The sequence below is a fragment of the Solanum lycopersicum genome, chromosome 1 (assembly GCF_036512215.1).
Source record: "Solanum lycopersicum chromosome 1, SLM_r2.1".
Lineage (NCBI taxonomy): Eukaryota > Viridiplantae > Streptophyta > Magnoliopsida > Solanales > Solanaceae > Solanum > Solanum lycopersicum.
Window position 1 is genome coordinate 83,954,790 of NC_090800.1, and position 17,334 is coordinate 83,972,123.

At 34.3% G+C, this 17,334-nt stretch overlaps 2 protein-coding genes, 1 long non-coding RNA gene and 1 other non-coding gene across 8 annotated transcripts; 2 read left to right on the plus strand and 2 right to left on the minus strand.

Annotated features, from left to right (window-relative positions):
• Window positions 1-618: 618 nt before the first annotated feature.
• Window positions 619-4,660, plus strand: LOC101257112 (dual specificity phosphatase Cdc25). The gene is made up of 3 exons (XM_004230034.5): window positions 619-1,099; window positions 1,185-1,323; window positions 4,226-4,660. The coding sequence occupies exons 1-3, from the start codon at window positions 966-968 to the stop codon at window positions 4,400-4,402; spliced, it is 450 nt and encodes a 149-aa protein (XP_004230082.1). The 5' UTR covers window positions 619-965; the 3' UTR covers window positions 4,403-4,660.
• A 540-nt stretch (window positions 4,661-5,200) lies between these two features.
• LOC101257408 (uncharacterized) lies at window positions 5,201-8,960 on the minus strand. Of its 5 annotated transcripts, none has more exons than XR_182372.5 (6): window positions 8,731-8,960; window positions 8,349-8,424; window positions 6,990-7,099; window positions 6,790-6,854; window positions 5,791-5,934; window positions 5,201-5,421 (listed from the first exon to the last, which is right to left on the minus strand). It is a non-coding gene; the product is annotated as an uncharacterized lncRNA (long non-coding RNA). The 5 variants fall into 5 exon arrangements; XR_011213083.1 differs by having other exon boundaries at window positions 8,349-8,413; window positions 8,731-8,870; XR_011213085.1 differs by having other exon boundaries at window positions 5,791-6,232; window positions 8,349-8,413; window positions 8,731-8,870.
• Window positions 8,961-10,247: 1,287 nt separating this feature from the next.
• Window positions 10,248-17,275, plus strand: LOC101257708 (uncharacterized). The gene is made up of 10 exons (XM_069292229.1): window positions 10,248-10,724; window positions 11,197-11,466; window positions 11,700-11,826; window positions 13,615-13,676; window positions 13,791-14,018; window positions 14,714-14,835; window positions 15,993-16,131; window positions 16,456-16,641; window positions 16,757-16,879; window positions 16,962-17,275. Exons 1-8 carry the CDS (start codon window positions 10,332-10,334, stop codon window positions 16,615-16,617), a joined length of 1,503 nt encoding a protein of 500 aa, XP_069148330.1. The 5' UTR covers window positions 10,248-10,331; the 3' UTR covers window positions 16,618-16,641; window positions 16,757-16,879; window positions 16,962-17,275.
• MIR9476 (microRNA MIR9476) lies at window positions 13,326-13,434 on the minus strand. The gene has a single exon (NR_130097.1). It is a non-coding gene; the product is annotated as a microRNA MIR9476 (primary transcript).
• Window positions 17,276-17,334: the final 59 nt, after the last annotated feature.

A 17,334-nucleotide genomic window follows, 5' to 3' on the forward strand; every position in this document is an offset into this window, starting at 1 on the left:
AAAAAATAATAATAAATTATTACGGCTCTTATATATAAACACATGCTCATACAAAACTTAAAAAAAAAAGAATCATAATATATATTTTTCATTTGATTAATTATTTCAAATCAAAACGATCAGAGTCCCATCCTCTTTTGAATTTCTCCTTCCTTAGTATCACCCGTCTCTCTCCTCTCTCTATCTCTGCCTTCTCTCACTTGCCTCTTTACAATATTAACAAAAATGGTAATAATCAATGACATGAATATAAATGGTAAGTACACATAAATACAATACACAAGGCTAAAATGAATACAAATTCACATGCATACAACTATAATTTGTTACGAATTACAACTATAATTCAATTGTATTTGTTGATACAATTGTATTCGCTGATACAAATTATATTCATTAATATGCTCGACAAAATTGATTTGCATAAATTGCACACAATATTCTTGACACAATTGTATTCACAATTTCAAATCAATTGTATCAATTATCTTCGTGGTAAAATTATTAGCTAGATATATAATTATCAGCCGGATATACAAATCATTTGTATCTATCCTGCCTCATTCCTCTTTCTCTCAAATCTCATTTGTATTTCTCCTCCCTCTCTCAATATCACTCGTCTCCCTCCTTCTAGTAATTTTTTTTAAAAAAAAATACAAATCAATTATAGCAGTGATACAATTATCGATCAGATATACAAATCAGTTATGTCTCTCTCCTCTCTCTCTCCCAATCTCGTTCGTCTTTCTCTTCCGTTAAATACATAGCTAATAATAAAAGTTAAAACCAACTATAACTAAAAAAAGCCTTATTATATTTCAAGATCTTAGTTATTTTTGAAATTTTCTCATATTTTAATTAATAAACTAATGTTTGTAGGTATATATTATGATAATATTCCTTAGTTACATATTAAAGGAAAATTATCTTCAATTTTGAAACTATTATTTTGTTTTGCTTTGTCCATGTTTTCTTGTTTTTGGAGAAACTTGACAAGCCAAAGACAGGAGGAACCCATGGCTAGGAGCATCTCATACATCACAGGCTCTCAGCTTCTCTCTCTCAAACGCCGTCCGAATATCGCCATCGTTGACGTCAGGTTATTACAAAGCTCAATTTTCACTTGCATAATTTTCCAGATCTCTCTGTTGTACCATATTGATTTTCTTGCTTCGAATTTGCAGGGATGATGAGAGGAGTTACGATGGGCACATAGCTGGGTCGCTTCACTTTGCGAGCGATACTTTTCTTGATAAAATACCCAGTCTTATTCAGGCTGCTAATGGCAAAGATACCCTTGTTTTCCATTGTGCTCTTAGCCAGGTTTGAATCTTGTTTAGTACTTCTTTTTACTCACTTTTTGATGTTTGCATATCTATTTTCTATTTCCTTAATTGGGTATCTCTGTTTTTGGTTAAAGATTCTATAGTTTGCTGCACAGATTCCTTTTGGGTGTTTTGTTTATCTGCTGTTAATGCAATTCTTTGTGAAGCTGCCCTGGACTAATCTTGTTTCCTAATCTGTTGGACTGGGTTAGAGTCCCACATTAGGGTGTAAATGGTTTAGTGATCTGTTTATATGGATTTGACAATCATTCCCTCTTGACCTATATTTTGAGATTGGGTTAGGGTGTCATATCTTTACATGATATCAGGGTCAAGTCCGTCCATGTATGAGTTTGGTATTAAGGGGTTTGTTAGAGTAAGTTAGCGTCCCACGTTAGTTGGATAATGTACCGGTGATCCTCCCCACTTGAGCTAGCTTTTGGGTTGAGTTAGGCTTTTGAATTTTGAATTATTCAAAGCTATGGGAGTGAAGATTTTGTACGATTTCAACTGCTTCTCTGAAATATTAGGTAGTGTACGTAGTCCTAAAATTAGTTATAGTGCCTGTAGGAGATCCGAGGTTCAGTTAACATGTAATATGCCAGAAATTTCTGGACTCCCTAAGTAAATTCTTAGACTAAAAGTAATCATGCCACTGGTATCTTTGTCTCTTTGCTGAAAGCACATTATGCCTTAGTATAAACCTTCAAAGCTTGGTTTTGTTCTGGAATTGCTCTGGAGTAACAAGCTTTGAGTCCTCACAAGTCACAAATATCACAACTTTTTCCCCCTAAACACCAAATGGTGGTATTAGGGCTATCGGCTTTTATGGGATTCAAAGTTTTGGTTCCTGAAGTTACCTTCTCAATCCAATCTTTGACTGTTCAGATTAATTTACTTACATGTTTGGCATAGGCTTACAGTTTCCGTCCATGAGTTTTACCTACCACCAAAAGCTTTTACTCTTTGGTTAATAGCAAATTAAGGATATATTGTCGTCCAACTTCGGATGTTCACTAGACAGTCATTATATTATACATAGTTCCGCATGTTTGGAATATTCAGGAACAAATAGCAGCATTTTTCTCTTTGTAAAAGCTTGAGAGGTACTTCTGCTGCACAATGTTTTAATGTCATTTGGTGGGTACAACTTCTGATACGAATATAGCTCTGTCCTTTACCATTTAACCTTTAACTAAAACGTGTTGGCGGGTTTTTTTTTCTCCTTCCAATAACATTCTATATTGAGGTATATTCCTTAATCAGATCTGGAGGATCATTCGAAATTCAGAAGGATTGTGTGGGTGACATTGTTGGGTCATATGTAAAGTTTTGATAAAAAAGTTGATCAAACTTTATTTAGTGGTCTCTTTGGAATGTATATCCATTTCGATAAAGGAGAAGATGAAGAATCTCCAGCTTTTTATGCTAGCATTGGTGGATATGTCATTTGTATCATAAGTTTGCTATATATGTCAATCTCATGGATGAAGCAACGACTAAAAGTTCAATGAATAAAGTATATAGAAAGATTAGGGTAGACAGTTAGACTAGAGAGGTAGAGAAAGGCAAAGCAATATCCTAGGTAGTGATTATCAGAAGCATGAAGTTGTAATTTGCAGAGCTGCTAGTCTGGAGTAAACCTGGAAAGACAACTGATAGCTGGTGGTTTCAACTTGTAATTACAACAAATAAGTCTAGAAATAGGAGGTAAGGTTTTAAAATAAGGTTTTCCTTTCTCAAAAGTGTGAGAAATAGCAATAGTTTAAACCCCAAAGGGTCATGTTATGTTAATTCTTGCTTTGGTTTTTGAAATTGCACTTGTGACCCTATTCTAAGTGTAGTGCAAAGGAAGTGCTAACTGAGAGAGAGAGAGAGAGAGAGAGAGAGAGAGAGTATACTCGTAGACTACATTAAAGGTATATTGGTGTACAGCATGGTCTAGAAATTAAACAGAGAATGGAGAAGATGATGAAATGGAGAAGAGGAGAGAAACAGATCAATTTTCAGCCTACAGAAAGTCTATGTCCAAAGTTTTGAGATTAAATTAGTGAAAATATAAGGGTGGAAACATGTAGAGCCGAGGACCATTTATCTCACATCAGCTGGACATAATCTCATATGTACACACACACAAATACAGCTGTGAAGGAGCATGTCCTATGCACACTCAAGAATATAATTAGTTATTTTTGCTAGTACATAGACAAATAAAGAATGGAAGGGTGTAAATACTGTATTTCCATTCCTCATTTATTTTTATGTATAGAACTTGTATAAAACAGCTACAGTGGATAGAAATAGACACAGAAAATTTTCTCCAAAATCTCTCCTCTTCTAATTTCCTTTAAGGTATAATACTTTACATTGCCAGTTTAATAATACATTACAGATTTACCTCTCCTGTGTTGGTTTGTGAACTATTGCATAGGAGCGAGGGTTTACCCTGTGCTCAACTATAGGGTAGCGGCTGCGGGTTTCCCTTGTTATCAATAAAATAATAATACATTACAGACATGGATTTTTTCAAAGATCGAACGAGCAAAAATGTCTAATGTTGTCTAGAGGTATAGAATGATTATGTTATAACTTAGTTAACTCAAATTCTAACTTTTGTAGTAGTTATGAATATTTCTCATACTTGATTTTCTCTCATAGTGCAAATAGTAGCACTTCCTTTCGGCTTAAATTTATATTAAGCTAATAATTACAAATAGTTACTTTTCTCTTCAACATCATCTCTTTTTTTGAGAATGGTAACTTGATATTACATCATCTTCAAAAACTATTCATTTAACGTGTTGAATTGTGTCGTGCAAGAAGAGAATACTACCTCCTATCCACGTCTCTTGTTTTCACATATGAATTAACTTATTGAGTTGTGAATGACTATTTTCTAGGTTCGAGGACCAAAATGTGCAAGGAGGCTTGCAGAATATCTAGCTGAATCGAAAGATGATGTGGGAATAAAAAACATTATGGTATTAGAGCGTGGTTTTAATGGATGGGAATCCTCTGGTAGACCAGTTTGTCGTTGCGCTGAGGTCTACTGCAAGGGTCACACTGAACCAGCATAGCTATATAAAAAAAAAGACAGATAAACCATGCTAAAGAAGAGGGGATATATTGTACCCTGATATATAGTTCGACTGATTGTAATATTGTCTTATAAAAGGATTCTATGGAGTTATGATCTGAGAGGCAACAAGTGGCTGTTTGGCTGCTCATACATGTATTGCTCATCATTTTGAAAAGAAAACAAACCATGTTATTTTCAATTTTTATGCCATTTTTTAACTTACTATGTTGAAATAATTTGAATTTCCTTACTCGTATTTCTTGCTCCTCGGAAATCTCACTTGTGAAATTTTACTGAGTATGTTATTTCTTGCTCCCTTGTGTCGTATATGCCATCTTTGTTATATTCTGCCTAAATTTGTGTGATTTGTACGCGTTTGGTCGTGATCTTATTTTTGTTTTTTTGGGAGTTGTTTGGCCATAAAAGAAATTATTTATATTGAACATTATAAATCACAATAATTAACAATGTATAATATTTCAAAAAATATATAAAAATTTATTCAACTTTCGGAATATCATTTGTACAACATAAATTGAATTATAAAATGACTTAATATTGAAACCATGCGAACACAAACTCCTATATTTACTTCACTGTGGAAAGTGAGATTCTTTTATGAGTAAACCTCTAATTTAGAATGACATTTTGGATAATATTTCTAAATTAGGATCTCATTTTTGTCTAATTTTAAATATACACAATAAAGTCATTCATTTACGATAAATATAGAAATGTTTTATTTATATAACTAGATAGAGGTGGCCCGTGCTTGCACGGGCCCAACGTTGAAACATTTTTGTTAGTTGGATCTAAATATATAAAAATGTATAAGCCGGCTAAATGTACATATGGAGATACATAGATATATAGAGATCGTTAGATATTGTAAATAAGTTGGCAATTGTTTAGTTTGTTTTTCTGGCTGTATTATTTAGATATTTACATCCTATTATATTTACATAGTTCTGCCTTTTGGCTGCTTTTCAGAGTTGGGCAGCTCCACATAAAAATAACCTGTGAAATAAGAGGAAAAATGAATTAAGAATGGATATAATATAGTAAATGTGGATCACTGGATCAACAATCTAAAATTTGTTAGTGAATGGTGTATTTCAGAATTAAAGACAACATGTAAGATCAAAATATAGTGTAATCATTTTGGATTGTACTTGAGAATTTTGAAGAAGTAGACAACAAAAGTTTACGCCATCAACATCAGAAGAGCCATCAACATTTGAAGGTATCAATTGTTGGAGAAATAGAATGACAAATGAATGTAGTTTGGTTAATTAGAGTTAGATCAGGATTCTAATTAACAAAATGAATGTGTATTTGCGTTCGTGGCAGTATGAATCAAGTAAAAATAAGTTGTGAAGAGAATACCTTTCAGTCTTCCTTCATCATGATCTGGTACAGCTTGCATTTGCTGCTTTCTAGAGTTGCTGATGCAGTGAATGACAATAGGTGATTTCTATCAGTATTGGTCTTGCCTCTTCCGTGCAGCTGCTGACCAAGTATATGGTGATTCTGAAGCTTATGATTTGATCAGGCGGATGTGCATCGACTACATGGTAATTTTTGTGCAGAACACACTGTATACATGCGATTTTATTTGTTGACTTCCTTTTCTTCTATGGTAGGTTAAGAGTTTTGTTCACTTAATTTTGGTTTCATTTAGAAATAGATGAAGCTATCCTCTTGGTTTTACATTAGAGGGTCACCGGTTTAATTGGGTCTCTGCTTGTTGATTTTTAATTGTAAAATGTGGGTGACAATGGCTTGGTACAATTGAGGATAGAAAGAGTGCACTGACAGAACAAAGCATCTACCATAATCAAATACACGTGTTAATTTGAGAGCCAGATTGGTTTCCTATATGTCTATATGTAGTAGGTTCTTGGCATGCTGAGATGTCCTATTTTGCATATCTTTTTTATCTGAACTGAAGTAACTTCCTAGTGGAATCCTATAAGGTCTTGATGCTGCTGAATATTTTATTCTTAACTTGACAAAAGATAGAAATTCCAAAATCATTGCGAAACAATTCATAAAGTTCTCAGCAGCCACAATTTCTTGAAAACTAAGGCAAGACAGCAGCAATAATCAATCAAACTATCATTGATGGACCCACTACTTCTAGAGCATTAGCAATATCAGATAACGAAAATCCCATTCCAACCAATCCAGCAACAACTTGGTCTGGGTCCATACTGTGATAATAGTTGTTTCAAGACGATGCAGCAAAGATCAAAGAGTGCACATACACACAAAAGTCAGAGTCTCCAGATTGACATACAATTAAACATATTTAGAACTTCAGAACATTAACTATTTTGGGGGACTTACAAACACAAAACTAATTTTTAAGGTTGGATAGTGTACCTCTAACTTCGATCACGAATTGAATAATAAGAACAATTCCATGGTCAGAAAGTGTTTCAGTTTTCCTGATCCAATGCAGCAATCACTTAAAAATAACAGTGATAATCAAGAATTGAATTTTCTTCTTCTTTTTTTTTTTTAATCAAGAATTGAAACATAGAAGTTCTCCCAATATTTAGATAGTTACCCGAGAAGTTTACCTTTTCCGACAACATTTGTTCTGAATATCATCTATCTGATCATGTAAATACAATCAAACAAATTGAGAACTTCTGGACAAAGGAAAAGGATCCCGCTTCAACTACATTGACTGTTTTTGAGGTTGGAAAGTATTTCAGTTTTCTAGATTCAATGCTGCAACTTTGAAAATAACACTACAAAGCTAATAATTCACTATCTTCAATCAATAATCGAATTAACAAGAAAAAATTCAAGGTTGGAAAGTGAACTGCTAATCTTATAATTCTCCAACTTCAATCAAGAATTGAATTAACAATAAAATTTCAAGGTTGGAAAGTCTAGTGATAATCTAATAAGTATCTTATTTCAATCAAGAATTGAATTAACAAGAATTCACAAGAAGTATGTTTCTTTCCAATCTAAACCTCAAAAAAGACACCAAAAGAACAATCTTTGATGACTGTAGCTTAACTTTCCCCACCAACACACAACTAACAACGTTTCGATTCCCTCAAATCCATTAAAAGTATGTTTTTTTCAACCTGAACTTCAATACACACCAAAAGTACAATCTTTGATATACTGTTGCTTATTCCCTTCCTCATTAACAAACACCCAACCTTCAAGACCCACAAAAGTACTCTTTCATCATGAGATTTTTGCTTGGGCAATTCAAACTAGTGGTTTCTTAATGAGACTCCTAGCTTAAGCTTAATTTAGATTGAAAACAAAACCGAGTTCAATATTATATATTATAATAGTAATGGTTTCAAAGTAGACAAATGATATCAAAAATAGATAGGTTTAAACTCCTCTTTCGACGAATAAAGAATGGATAGTGGTCCAATAAAATAAAAGCATCTACGTCAATTCATACCCATTAGACTTTCATTCAATTAACAATTTCAAAGTATCATAAAAGGTTCCATAACGCGATCTCTTTGCGAAAAAATCAGGAAGCATCCCCCGTTCTGCCATTCCCAAAAGCTGATATGAGTCACCACTCATCTCAGCTAAAAACATTCCCATATTTGACACAGCCGAAGCCCCTTGAACCCACAATCTTAACCATACTCCTCCAATGATCTTAGCAATATCCGAGAAATAACCATCACTCCAAAGATCACGATGCAACGGAACAGCTCCCGTGCCAAATAAAAGAGGGAAAAAGTAACCAGAGACAACTAAAGGATTTTTTTTTCTTTTTAATTAGGTAAAATAAAACTGAAGGTAGTATTTACAGCTTCAGAGGGTCGACTACTAATAAGACACAAACAGAATTAATATTTTTGCTCCATGATTTTAACCTTCAGTCACTTCAATTAATCAAGTCATTCTCCAAAGGTAGATAAAGCTAATGCACGGTTCAATAGACATACCTGCAATTGAATTCTGAAAGGGAATATAGCTTCAAACACGAGAAGTTTCGATTTTGTATGATCCCCTACGCAAAAGCTACATCAACAACAAATTCAAATAATAATTTTCTAAAAAACTATAAAGACAGTGAGATCAAAGTTCATCAACTGAGAATAAAAAGCTAGCAACTTAATTTCAAATTTAGCCAAGAAAACAGAGATTCAGAGCAAAATAATAGCAAATATAATCCATGGCAATATGAGTAAGGGTTTCAACTAAAAGAAAGAATGAGAAGATAGTCCAAGCACATAATAACGATTACAACTACAAGAAGGAATAAACAACCATCAAAGTTTTGGGGAAATTCAAATATTAGAGGAAACAATTAGAAAGTAACCTTACCTGAGATCAAAGTAGAGAATGATGAAGTGAGAAAGTTGAAAGAACAAGTAAATGATGTGTCAATTGAAGATATCTCTTTGGAAGACACCAGCATTAAAAAGACTAAAATACCCTCAAATTTGAATTAAAAGACATCAAGCACACTAGCTTTTTCTATATAAGTAGTAAAGTAAAGTAAAATAGACAAAAATCATTTAAAAAAATATATAATGACTGTACAATATAGTTTTGCCAAAGTTACAGAAAACATACACTAACGATGTAATATAACTTGTGAAAAGTCGTAGAAAATATACACGGCCTATAAATAAAGCTTATATATACCTAAACTATACACTAACTATATATTATGATACACTTCAAAAAACGAAATACAACTTAATTATAAGTATAAACTGTACATAAATATACATAACTGTTCAATATCGATCAACTCAAAATTACCTTTATCAGTCAACTCAAAATTACTTTTAAAAGGTTACAAAAATTCAGATATAAAATTTTCTAAATATGTTAATTCTTTGAATATATAATTCACCATGTTTTTTGGTAAGTAGAGCCGTCAAAATGGTATTGACCCGCAAGGTCGATCCAACCCAACCCTTGAAATAAGTGGGGTTGGACTTAATATTTTTAACCCATTTACGACAAGACTTTTTAGCCCGCCTCATTTGGCCCATTGGCCTCGTAGGCCCAACCCGCAAGCCTCAGAGGCCAGCCAGAGGTAGTAATTTTTTAAAAAATATTTTTATATATATTTTTAATATTGTTTTATTTGTAAAGATTTTATGAATAAATATTTCGAAAAATAAAAAATCAAGTATTTTGCAATATCATCTTGTATGGTGAATTGTAGATGAAGATGAATTTCTTAAAGAAATAATATCACATATTGATTCAAATGTGATCGACAGTGAAAGTAGAAGTGGAGTTGTGAAACATTAATTAATGATTCATGAAATATTTAGAAATTCAGATTTGTTAAGTATTTAGGTTGTCTTGTGTTGCTGGATATCTTTTAAGCCAGCTAATTTTTTGTGAGAGAAATGATGGAATGATCAACATTTATCCGCTAAATCTTACGTTGGCTATTATATATTTTTGTAAATATTCACCAAAGTGTGTTATTCGTAAATGTATTTTTGTAAGTATCCACCAAAGTGTGATTTATAAATAAATTTTTGTACGAATTGATGTCGTATTCATAGACATCAACATTCTATATTCTTTCTAAGAGAACAATATATTGTTCATTTTTTGAATGAAGGGTCAACCCGTCCCAACTGGTGAACCGATAAGGACTGGATTGGACTGCTATTTTATTGACCCTTTAATTAAAAGGGCCAGATTGCCTCGCTTAGGACTGAATTGAACAGCTACTTTATTGACCCTTTAATTAAAAGGAACAGATTGCTCCAATCCATTTAACTCACTAGCTTGTTAGCATTGAATTAAATTAAACTGGATCAGCTTATTTTAACAGCTTATAAGTTAAATAACAGTAGCATAAAGATATTGGTCGTATATAAATAAATAACACAACAATAATAACAATAGCGTTATCTTCTTCAATAATATCTCAGCCCTTCGTTTTTCCCTCCATGAACAGCGCTTGCAATAACCCCCTTCTCTCTTCTTCCTTCCTTCACCAACCTCTCAAATCTTCAAGATTCCCAAATGTATCCATTTTCTTCCCCATTATTTCAAACCCCATTACCCCAAATCGCTGTATTCCCATAAAAACAACCATTAAGGGATCTATGGAGTCCAGGAATCCCACAAAGGGAAGAAGCACTAGTCCAAGAAAATTCAAACCCAGATATGGAACTTCAAGAAGATCAACTATCAAGAAAAGTCTTAGTCAAGAACAAGTTAATTTTACTAAACCCATCCCTGATGACCCTGTAGTTGGGATTATTGGTGGTGGAATGTCTGGCCTTACTTGTGCTCTTTATTTGGAGAAAAGAGGCATTCGTTCAACCGTTTTCGACACGGTTGGTTATTCTTTTCCCCCTTTTTTTGCGTTCTTGAATCTATTTCACATTGCATTGTTTTAGTCCGTTTGTGATAATGTTTACTTGAGTGTGTCTTTCAATACTTTTAGCAAGTTTTTCAATTACAACATCTTACCTTCAAGTTTAAGACCACAAGATTTAAATACACAAATCTGTTTTGACATGGCCATGAATGTAGTAGTCCAAGTATTTAATAGTGTTTAAATGATTTGAAACCAAAACTAGTATAAAGTTAGCTTCTCTAAAACAATTACTATCTATGCCATTTGTTTCTTCTTCTAAATATGTATGGCATAGTTTTACATTTTATGCTGTCTAAACATTCATTAAAACAATTATTATCTGTGCTGTCTGGTTTGTTATAATTGCTTGACAGTTATTGGTAGTTATATGATGATGCAAAGTAGAAGAATGCTATGGTGTATCTTCTTATCGTGTTTGATTGCTTTAGGGAATACATGGGTTGGGAGGAAGAATGGGAACAAGAATGATTGATCATCAGCCTTTGATATTTGACCATGCAGCTCAGTTCTTCACAGTGACAAACCCCAAGTTTGCTGAGCTAGTTGATGACTGGTTGAAGAGAGGTCTGGTTCGTGAATGGAAGGGTACAATTGGTGAGCTTGAAGTTGGTGGGAATTTTGTCCCATTTCCTTCTTCACCTCCTAAATATATAGGGGTCAACGGTATGCGCCCACTTGCGGATTCATTACTATCTCAGGTGCATAACCTTTTGTGTAATACTTAACACTATTCTCCTCATGATGCCTCTATTCAACTTAACAACTCCCTTCAAATTTGTTTGTTGAGAATGTATGCTTAGTAGAATTTTTATTATTGGTGTTTGTAAGTTTATGAAATTTCACTTTTTCACTGTCCTTTATGTTTTGGTCGCATCATTTTTTTTGTTTGCTTTTCCCCCTCAATTTTATAAAAGTTTGATATGTTGGACAGACTTCTTTGGTCAATGTGGTACGACCTTGTTGGGTAAGCGCACTTGAACCATTTAATGGGACGTGGCACTTGAGTGAGAAGGGGAAGCCTTGTGGGCAGTTTGATGCAATTGTCATTGCACATAATGGTAACTATTTTCAATTCATATTGTAGTTTTGTCTTCAGATAGTCTTTTCCTTCGCAAAAATTAGCAAAATTTTAATGTGCTAAAGCAAACCTTGATTGAGTTTATCTCTTCAATCTGTCAAAGAGGACAAAAGTTAGTGGTGGTCAAAGAGAAGATGCTCATAATTTTTTTGGCCTATATTTCACTTTAAAGAGCCTTTTCTCCTCATAGCTATAGGTGGGAGTTATTGAAGTAAACTAATAATTGTTATCTTCTATTTTGTCATATTTTTCTTATAGCTATGTTTATTTTTGGCTATTCAACTTATATGCAGTAGAATAACCTCTATTTTCCATAGTTTATCTCCGTCTGCCTTCTTTTCTTCTTTTGATCAAGTAATTTTATCTCCATGTTTCAATGAAGAATAAATCATTTGAGTTTTTCAGCCCCCAAGGTTTTGGTCTAGTGATAAGAGTGACCGTAATGTGTAGATTAGGTGCACATCGTGGGTTTTTGGACCCTGCTGCAGACAAAAACGAATTGTGGTGGACAAGTGCATGTCCACCGAGTTTCAAATCATGCTCCTCTAACCTCGGAACTTTCTCGGTTTTCAATTTTTTTTTAAGGTTTGAATCGTCCTCTGATCTATGGGAACTAAAAGCATTCTTAGATCGTTCCCATTCTCACCAACAAACAGTAGGGTTATGGATAAATAAAAAGTCTGTAATGAGATATATGGTGATTAATGGAACCACCTTACCTTGTTAAAAAAAACGTAGATTCAACTGGTAATGTCAAGATCTTGCAACATTTTGGCCATGCAATTTCAGGAGTAAATGCAACTGGTAATGTTGATCTTCACATAGACAAAATGCCCAAAAAATCATTTTGTTTGGGTGTGGTCTCGAGGAGATTTTAGTTAAGAAAAAGAGGAGAACTTTTTCAAGTTAGAGAATAAGTGCACTGATAAAGAAAACATACGCGAAAAACGTTTTATGCTTGTTTGAAGAAGAGAAGTTGGTCTTCATAGAAATCTTGAAAATGCGTATTATTATGAAATAATTATTAGGCTTTTGAAGACGAAGGTTTTAAATGTTAAATAGTTGCACTGACCCAATTAGTATTTAATTAGAATAGAAGAAGCAAAAGCCTAAGAAAGAACAAAGCTTTATGAAACTCCTAGAATTGACTTGAGATAAGAAAAATATTGACGTGGAAAAGACGATGATCATGGACCATTAAGAAGTTACTAGACAGACCAAAATGATTAATCAATTAAATAATGATCAATCTAGCACTCAAAAGTAGACCCGAAGGCAAAACTGAAAAACCTCCTATCCACTTCTGTTTTTTTTTATTTTTAACAATTCTATGGTATATGAACAAATATATGATGAGTTTTGATGTTTGATTCTGCCTTGGTGGCAGGCCAATTCTCAGTCCGATGGAAGAAAAGTCATGGAGACACGTATCTAGTCTAGTATTTATGAAACTGTAGGCCGCATGACCTCTGCCAACAGCCAATCCATCCTGCTATTGGTCTAGTCCTGCATCTTTTTTTATATTTTTTGATAACGGAAAAAATGTAAAAAAAGATGCAGGACTAGACCAATAGCAGTTTTGGACAGGAACTTTATTCTTGCATCTTTTGATGATTTCATAGTGTTTATGTGTAAGTTTATTGTTGCTTGCTTATGTTGACAGGACTTTATGCATTCAGTGTACTAAAGAAAGCACAGATACTTACACCTTCTGCATAATTGTGATTTCTCCTTTGGTACGCTCATATTTTGTTTTACATGTCGCCAGGTAAATGTGCCAATAGATTGCTTGCAGCATCAGGCTTACCCCTCATTGCAAAACAAATGAAGGTATTGGCAAATATTAGCTGGTCTTCTCTCATCGATGCATATGTATCTTGATTCTTTTTTTCTTTCCTATTTATTGTTTCAATTCATGATTTTGTTTTTCATAATCTTTCACAGAGACTTGAACTTAGTTCTATATGGGCTCTTCTTGCTGCATTTGAGGATCCTCTGCCAACTGCACTAAATGCAGCGTCCCTTCCCTTTGAAGGGGCTTTTGTAAAAGGGGTTGAATCTGTCTCATGGATGGCAAACAACACTAAGAAACTCTTAGCTTCAGATAGTGGTCCACAATGTTGGACATTTTTCAGCACTGCAACCTTTGGAAAGCAGAACAAAGTCCCCCAGGTCTCTTTCTGTGACAATGCTTTGAGCTCAACTATTTATTTTTTGACTAAGTAAATGTATTCCTTCATAAACATGGCCGAACTGTCCAATACAAGGGGTATACCAAAATATGATTCTCTACAAACTCCGCCCAAGCATCTATACAACAAGGAACTTTCTGCTTACACCAAAACAAAATGAGGGAAAGGAGACTACTCCGCAACTGGGAGAAACTCTACTCTACTTTTTTTTTGTTGATAAAGTTAAACATTTTATAGACAAAAATACTCCATTGTTGAATTTTATTTAGTAATTACATCAGGAGTATACAGTAAGCAAAACAAAGAGATCTATCACTTATGCTCCTCCTAAACTATCTAAAAAGTGAGTGATAGGCAGGCCAATCATTCATGTTTAATTTATTTGGCCCTTGGCAGCTGTATTAGCTTAATATTATATTTGAACTGTTTCCAATCTTTAAATTTGTTAAATAGGAGGTTCTGAGCCAAGTTTTAAGGGATGGTTGAATTTTTGTGATTTGTCGTAAGTTGCTTTATCAGCAGCCACATAGAACATATATGGACAGTATGATTGCTGTGAGAACTTTTCAGGTGAAGAATGTATGTATATTATTTGTGGGATGTGTGTGTTTGTGCACGTATACATATACTGACGGCATTGGACATACTCATGAATGATCAATTTTTCTTTAACAGGAAAGTATTCCAAATGCTACAGGAGAGAAAGTGAAGGAAGCTATGCTTGAGGGTGTTGAGAAGGCTCTAGGACTATCAAAAAGCTCACTCCAAAAGCCATTTTATACAAAATTACAACTATGGTATGAAGTTATGTTGAACAATCTAGTCAATATATGCTAATTGTCGCACACACTTGATACATAATGAGAAACTGAACGGAGAACTATCACACAGAGTATTTGTTACTAAGGCATAGAGATGCTGCACCACTACCTAACAAATTTCTTCTATCTGGATCAACTGAAATGAATTTTCTGCATGACATGGACCGACACTTCAATTATATTACCTTCTCTGAGATGGCAAAAGACTACCTCTTCTCCTACATGTTTTGTGTATAATTTTGGGTGACGGAGACTTCTCTTCATTGTTACTGATCATAGATTTTCTAATATAATTTAAAAGGCTATCGATCCGTCAAGCTCACATCTTTCTAATTTCAATTGAAGGCAGTAAACAGTTGAACAATTTTGTTAGTTGGGAGTGGAGTGCTTTTTATAGGATCTTCTCTTCTGAAGCTGCTAATTTTATAGCAATGGTCGTGTTTCTTGTTACTGAACTGTAGTTCCTTCAGCATGTCAAATATCTTGGAGTTGAAGCTGTACTCACAAAGGGAAACTGGTTCTGGGTAACACTGAGGGTGTTTTATCAAGTAGATGCTCCTAAGTTAGGGTGGATTTGAACAGTTGAATTTGGAGTCTCGGTTACAGTTATTGTCCAAGAACATGACTTGGTGCTATGCTGAGAAAGCTATGTATTCTAAGAAATACGTGTTGCTTTTTTTGGTGGTGGGTGGATGGAGGTGGGGGCTAACTAACAATTTATTGATCACCAAAGGATAAGCAGGGCAAAACCATAGCAAAACTATCACAGTTTGCTATCTACTTGAGATTCAGTTACAAGCAGCAAAATAAAACTAAAGCAAATGAAAACTGGAGCTGTTGAATCTTGGCCCTGATACCTATAGGAGCGCTAATATTACATGTATAAGCAACTTCTTTAGCTACTGCCTACTCTTGCCTTCAAATGTCCTCGTGTTTCTTCCCCATGTACTGCATGGTTCTGCAGTATGGTGTGTTGCTTTGTTGTAAAAATTGAATGAGCCGGTCCTATTAATGCCACTTTCCCGTTTTCCTTTTTAGGAGTTTTCTGCTTATCTTTTTACTAAATTTATTGAAGAAGAAATTGTTCCCTGCTATCTATTTGTAATCATATGGTTTATTTTACTACATTGCAGGGGTGCAGCTCTTCCAACCAACACTCCTGGAATTCCATGCATCTTTGATCCTCGTGGAAGGGCTGGTATATGTGGTGATTGGCTACTTGGATCAAGTTTAGAAGCTGCAGCTTTAAGTGGCATAGCTCTTGCTGATCAAGTAATCCTCCTGAATTTCATTTTTCTGTCTCCTTATTATTGGCTCACTGCTAATTATGATAAAATTTATAAACTTAAGCCAGAGTAATATTTGTTCATGTTTGTGTCCATAAAGAAATGGATCTTGGCCCTAATTCAACCTCTGAAGCTAAGCAAGCTCAAGAGGTGAGGATTGTCCAAGCCATATTAATGAGACCACCCAACCCTTAAAGGGCCAATTTGGGACTCCTCACAGTGTCTTTAATGGAGTACTCATTTTATTGAATTTACTCTGACGTTTAAACTGAATGTTATTCCCAAGCTTATAATAGGAAATTCCCTACAGATTGCAGATTACTTCGAACAAGGTGGTCCTTGCTCAGATGAGTTTGCTGTTGGTTTGCACGATGAATATAAGCCACTTGAAGGACATGATATAGGGCAGTTTCCAGGACTGGATACTGTTGATCAAATTACAAATGTCCCAGCTTTGACACTCGCTACATGAACTGATCCTGTGACGAAGTCTTCTGTAAGTTCTTAAGCATTTATAATCTGTAATGTAATTCATGTTAGTTCCTTGTCTTAATGAAGATGCATTCTTCTTTTCTTCCCACATTTGATGCTCTTGCGTGTTTTCTGCGAAGGATGATTTGTTGGTTAAAGCAAGCGAAAACAAATTAAGACACACTATCGGAACAAGCAGTTTGCAATACTGGTTATAGACATATACTTGAGCTTGAATCATTTTGCTAGCAGCTCATGCGAAGGTATAAGATCTTCTGCATACTGGCATCCTTTAGAATGATAACTTAGGAATTTTTCAAGTTGATAATCTTTTTCTGCTTTCAGGTTCAGCTAAATATCTGATAATCGAAACTCAAGTTGGATTTCTCGAACCTTCAACTTTGGGTTGGAGAGAAAAGTACTCAAAAGTCAGAAATCGAGCCTCGATTTCATTAGAATCTCAGATGGTGAGCAAGTCTTATAAAACCTTGAGTGACGAATTCTACAATTTCAGAAAGAAAAACTTTGTAGTTTGAATATGCAACTGTAGATGTATAAGAACTATTAGTACATATAGGGGTGGCAATTTCGGCTTATATAAGTGAAACGAAACCATTTTGCCCATGTTAAACTAAATGGAACACTCGTATTTTATTTCATCTTATTAAATGGGTTAATATGGTCTTTAACCTATTCAGCCCATACAAGTGAGAAATGA